At 41.6% G+C, this 6,000-nt stretch overlaps 1 protein-coding gene across 8 annotated transcripts in view; it reads left to right on the forward strand.

The window, feature by feature from the left end:
- Positions 1-6,000, forward strand: part of celf2 (cugbp, Elav-like family member 2) — a 247,032-nt gene that overhangs the window by 44,076 nt on the left and 196,956 nt on the right. For all 8 annotated transcript variants that reach the window (XM_080888019.1, XM_080888014.1, XM_080888011.1 and 5 more), the window contains exon 2: positions 5,148-5,183. In XM_080888019.1, the coding sequence (XP_080744145.1) occupies positions 5,148-5,183 (36 nt within the window). The remainder of the gene's footprint in view (positions 1-5,147; positions 5,184-6,000) is intronic.

Below are 6,000 nucleotides of genomic sequence, written 5' to 3' on the forward strand. Positions count from 1 at the left end.
AGGCAGTATTTTACTGTGTGGCTGTTTGAGAAATACTGAATGTTTGATGCTGTTCAATAGGTTTGTTAAATGGCTCATACTGTCTCTCTTCACACAGCACTAATGCAGAAGCAGTGTGTAGCGGTGTGTGCTATGTGTGCATCACATCTTCTGGTAATCACAGTGTCTCCCAGTATCCCATGGCACGTGCCAGGTCTTGCCACCTGCTCTGTCTTTGCGTCGCCTTGTCCGCTGATGCCCAGGAAGCCCCTCAAGTTTTCAGCTTTCTTTTATGTCTCTGCCAGGCCCTCAGCTGCGTGAGGTCTGCAGGAGTTTGTGCGTGGGTTCACATACATTGCCAAAAAGCTGTCTGTCATTAAGCATGAGTCTGGCTTTTTTCCACCTGGACACTGTTTTCCCATCTGTTTCCATCCCAGTGATCAATTCTGACCCAAATTTTGTCAGGTTGACTTATGTAGACCAGCAAAGGGCACAAGCATTTCCAAAAAAATCAAGCCTAAAGCTTCTTGTTGTGTTTGTTTTCTGCAGAGAGATTTTATAGAGCTATTCTATTAATAGCTCTGTAATGGGGCAGCTAATAAAATTCTGGTGTGAGTCAGTCGGTGTGCTGGAAAACAATGAAAGGTTAAAATACTATCCAGGCCTAAAGTGACCACTTATGCTGAAATAACACTCTTGTAGTAAGAATTTTGAAAAGTTTTCAAGTAGTAATCTGAAATTTCAACATTAACAAATGTGAATAATTCAGCCAAGGGATACTTAATGTTGTTTCCTGTCCCCGACTTCTGCCAGTAGATAACTTGAAGTCACGCTGTTCCTGTTTGACAGACTGTCCTCAAAGTTTTTATCTCCACAGTCTCAGCAGAGACCACACTTAGTTAGCAGTCAACCTTGGAGCATCATTGCAAAAACAAGGCTAATGAGTGCTCGGCAAAATATACAGTACACTAGAAAAGAACTTTCAGAAACACCTTGAAACACTAAACACTGAAGTCAGAAATATAAAGCTTCTATATCCACCAGTTCTAACACCTGTGGATTGTTTGTGTTTTAATTCCATCCTGATGAAATTGGCAAGGACTTAATCATAATCAGTGTACGATATTTGTTTCAAGGAAATGTCTCAAAAGAGAGTGCATTTCCCTTTCAGAGGGAATATATATAAAACTAACAACAAGTGACAGTAACAAACAAAAAGCTGTAGTAATCATACACAGTCCAAACTTGAAAGTAAAGTAACTTCTTTAAAGACTACTTGGGGTCAGGCGCTCCTTAAAGAGCAGAAACTGGCACTCCAATCCCTTAAAATAAATGCATGCAAAGTTACATTACTGAAAAACTCAGCTGCTTTCTTAAAAGGTGGTTACTGGAAATGGTGGCTTAATAATTACTTACATAGGATCTCAGAAGAAACATAATAGGGATACATGGAGGTGGAAGCCTGCAACAATGTCAATGTTTTTCACAGATTTGAAGCATAGTAGAGGATGCATCATGGTTAAGGCTGCTTCGGTGTCTCAAATCCTGGATGCCTTGCAGCCACTGAGCAATTGAGCCACATATTAGCTATTTGCCGATCTGTGGATCTCTGTGTTTGGCTTATCGCCATTTACGAGCATTGACGGTGTCTTGACGTTGCATAGTTTGTCCACCAGAGGGCACTCTGCAACTTTCCTGTTGGTGACACGTTGGGAAGCTACAGATTAATTAGCTGATCCAAGCAAAGTCTCAGACTGTAAATGGTATTAAGTAACTAAGTAGAAAAAAAGTCAGAAAAATCTATGTTTCGTGTATCTGAAAAAAAAATTACTGGCCAATATATTGGAATATTGGATTTTAAAATCACCAAATATCACTGTTGGTATAAAAATTCTATGTGAGTCAGCTCTATTGTACAGTGAAATCCTAGAAGACCCAAAAACATAAGTACACAAACATCACAGTGGTTAAGGAAGAAGAAAATTCAGGTTCTGGAATATAGGAATCTGAATCCTGATGTTAACACAACCTGTAGTGGGCTGTTCAGTCCAGACATCCTAGACGTAATGATGGACAAAAAGATTTTGCAGGAGGAATGATCCAAAAGTCGTCTTTCATCATTGTTCAAGTCTCAGAGGCAACTAAAGACAACATCAGATGGAGGAGGATGGAGGAGTTACTAGATTAGAGTTCACGTACTTTTTCCAGCTAGCTCTGTGATTAATTACTCAATGAATTTGATATAGATGTAAGAAGTACCACTATTATGTGTTATTAATTCCATCTAGATTGTGTTCTTATAAAACTGAGACTCAAATAAAGGCTAGACCGCCTCTTATTGATGCAGAAACCCTGATAAAGGTTTCAAACTTTTCTAGACACATACTGAGTGTCAATGAAGTTTAAGCACGAGTCTTATAATTAAAGCATGCAAGACCTGTCTGCTTTATCCTGTTTTGGCTTTTGCTTCCCAGCTGGATATGGAGTAAGTGAGAGGAACTCTTAGTTGCTTGACTGTGCTTTTAGTGTCATCATACTTTAATTGAACTTACTGTTATTAAGTTTAATTAGAGTCTTTATAACTGGCTGACTTTTTCTGTAATGTCTAAGTTGCGAAGCATGTTTTAGCATCGAGCTGTAATATGCGAGTTAATAAATAATAAGAACCATGGAGTGTAAATGTTTGGAGGTTATATATGTATGTAGATTTCAAAATATGAGAGCCCTGGTCGAGTTTTGTGCGTAGTAGTTTAGTTGTGTCTTATTTGCATCTGTGTGTATGTGGTGTGTGTACTTGTAAGTGCAGACTGTGTGTATCTGATGTTCCATTTACCCTTTTTCATAATTCATGGCACTGGGAAAATGGACTGAAGCGGAGGTGGCTATCGTGTGTGTGTGTGTGTGTGTGTGTGTGTGTGTGTGTGTGTGTGTGTGTGTGTGTGTGTGTGTGTGTGTGTGTGTGTGTGTAACAGATGAGCGTTTTGTGGTTCTGTGGAGATGAAACGGACAAGAGTGCGTCTTTGAAATGCAAAGAGTAGTGATAGCGGTGATTGGCCACTGTGTTGAGGAGGAGTTTTTTTCCCCAGCATTTCATCATAACACACTTGCTCTCACCTCCCACCTCTACACACACACACACACACGAACACACACACACACACAAAGTTTATTAATGATCGCATTGTGTTAATTCATTATTATTTTATTTACCTCTGTGACATAAAACCCGGACTAATTCGGTGCGTCTGAGCTCTGGAGGGTTGCTTGTGTCTGCTTGTGCGTGTCTGTATTGCACTGAGTGTAATGCTGGCTCGCTCACACACACACACACACACACACACACACACACACACACACACACACACACACACACGCATACAGTGTCTAGTGGTGGGGCCTGGGGACCAATTTATTTACATGCAGTGGAAGAGGAACAGAGAATTGGAGGAAGGGATAAAACAAAAAGGGAAGGAGAGAAAAAGAGGAAGCAGCAGGGAATTATGGAGAAAACCCAGTGGAACGAGCAAGTTTCTCTGCTGTTCCCAAGGACAGACTAGACCAATTTACTATTTAGATGGCTCAGTGGGGGTGTGCTTCTTTGCGGATTTTGTTTGCCAGTATCTTAAGTGGTTTCCAGAAACGCTGCCTTCATTGGTGACGGACTGTTTTAGCTCCGGGGTTAAAAAGTAGCTTAAAGCTGCAGTCACATGTATTTGCTTTGAAAACAGGTAGAACTTAACAGGAAATCACCTACAAATGATGCAACCGCAGCCTGGGAACATTTATAGAAAATCCGAGTGAGATGATAACCTTTGCTGGATGCCACTTTGTGCTGCAAGAGATACAGTAACTGTTTGAGCACACAGAAACGTCTCTCACAGTAAATCTTAATGTTTGTTGGATAATTTTATTTTGAAGTTATAGGGAGGGGGTTACTCTATAGTGGGAAATTGTTTCATGACTGGAAACAGGTTGGAGCTGTAAAGCATACTGGAGATGTGCACTGATATGATGTTTATATGTAGCTCTATTAAGATTCTATCCTGCATCAATGTATACATTTTTCTTCTGTTTATCTGCTTCTAGTTCTCGGCAGTTAAGTCAAAACTGCTTGTATTTCCCTCTCTCAAGCAATCACTGGAGGGAAATTCTTTGTAGCGTGTCCTGGGTCTGCTCAGGTGTTTCCCTAAACATCGAGTCACCTGCTGTGGAGAAGATCATCAAACCTCCACAGTCGTAGTTTTCAGTTTCCCTGCCTTCTGTAGTCCCCCGCTCTTTACCTGACTGTTTTTGTCTGATTTGTTTCTTCTTTTGTTTGAGCGTGCTTTTGTGTGTTTCATTTCCCCGTTCTTGTTCCGTTTTTTTGCCTTCGTCAGTGTAAGTTAACTCACCTGTCGGGTTCACCTGTTACACTGTGAAACACCCTTTGTTGAACTCTAAGTCTTTATTAAACTTCCTTGTTTCTCCGCCCACCCGCCAGTCTCCGGGTCCTCTTGCGAACGTTTGCTAACGAACCATGCCCAGAAAGCCCAGAACAAAGTTCATTTTTTCCCACTTGTACCTGGAATCGTATTCTTTTGGCGACAGCACACAGTTTGTAGCCATAGGTGATGAAGGGAATTTAGCTCAGTCAGAAAATCAAAAGCCTCACCTTCAAGCTTTGCAACTCCTGCTCTACTCTTCGAATTTGAGGGCAATCAGTTCTTTTTCCCCCTCGGTTAAGAACCGTAGCCTCAGAATTTAAGTTGCTAATTCTCCTACCATCCGCTTTATGCTTGACTGCAGTGGGCCTCTGTGATAGTTGGAGGTCACCGCTTGATGAAGCCACCAGGACCTCATCGGCAAATATGAACTCCGGAAATCTGCCAGCTGTGCCTAGAAATTCTGGGCAGCCCTGGAGTCCAGCGAGCAGAAAAATACTGACTGAAGGGTGCCCTGAATGAAACGCTCAGTGCCTGCTGTTAAATATCTTGGTAGAAATTTCTTATCATGCTGGCAACTTAAAATGAGAAAAAAAAAGCTTTTAGTTTGAGGGAATAGACGCTTACGTTTGTCAGCATCTCTGTTTGGACACAAATTATATTTGATTTGTCTTTTTACAAATCATTAGGTAAATCATTTTTATTCTCTTTACAGCTGTTCAACAATCTTTTGTCTTTGTCTTGCAGGCAGGACGCCAGTGACCTCTCTGGACCGATACAAAGGTACTGTAATACATCTTTTCATCATCTCCTCTCCTTTTCCCCTCACTCCTTCGCCTTCCTTTGGCCTCATCTGCAATGAAGCATGCCATCTCCAGGCTTAAGGCCAAGCACTGGCTGCATCAACACTGGAGTGGTGTTGTGAAAAGGGGGGAAGGGGGGGACCGCAGAAGGACAGAAGGTAGATGAGATGAGGTCGTGGGTTGAGAGAGGAGAAGTAAAGGAAAAGAGAGAAAGGGGAAATTAAAAGGCAGAGATGTGACGTGCCTCAGATCTATGGCCAAAGAGGGTCATTAAACTAAACCCTTCGGCGACAGAACGACAGATCAAGAGAGGGGAGAGGGAGGGCAGAAGAAGGTTTAAATAAGGGCCAATCTTAAAATAGCATTACCTATTTCTCATCTGAGGCCTAGTTAACAGGAAAAGAATGAATATCTTGCCCCGAAAACCATCAGCACCCTCCCATTTCTTACAAGATGGAGGGAGGTCGGAGGGTGGGGGCGGACGAGCCGGTGCAAGTTTTTATCCGTTTGAATCATTTTAAGCTCATAAAGATTTCTAATGCACCTGTAATGCTTTATGACCTGAGTTATAATCAGAGATAATGCTTACTGTTGCAGTAAATATTACATTTATGAACTACAGGTGTTAATGACTGGTTGTCCAACAAAGACCCTAATAATAGCACATCTCATAAACATTTATAGGATCCATAATGCGTCAGCAGGTGCTGCTGTAAGTGCGGTCACCGCTGCGTTGAAGGGTACTCCAGAATCACAATCCACTGCATTCATGAACCGAAAAGGCAAAAATACATTGT

This window comes from Rhamphochromis sp. 'chilingali' (genome assembly GCF_963969265.1).
Source record: "Rhamphochromis sp. 'chilingali' genome assembly, chromosome: 7".
NCBI classification, from domain to species: domain Eukaryota; kingdom Metazoa; phylum Chordata; class Actinopteri; order Cichliformes; family Cichlidae; genus Rhamphochromis; species Rhamphochromis sp. 'chilingali'.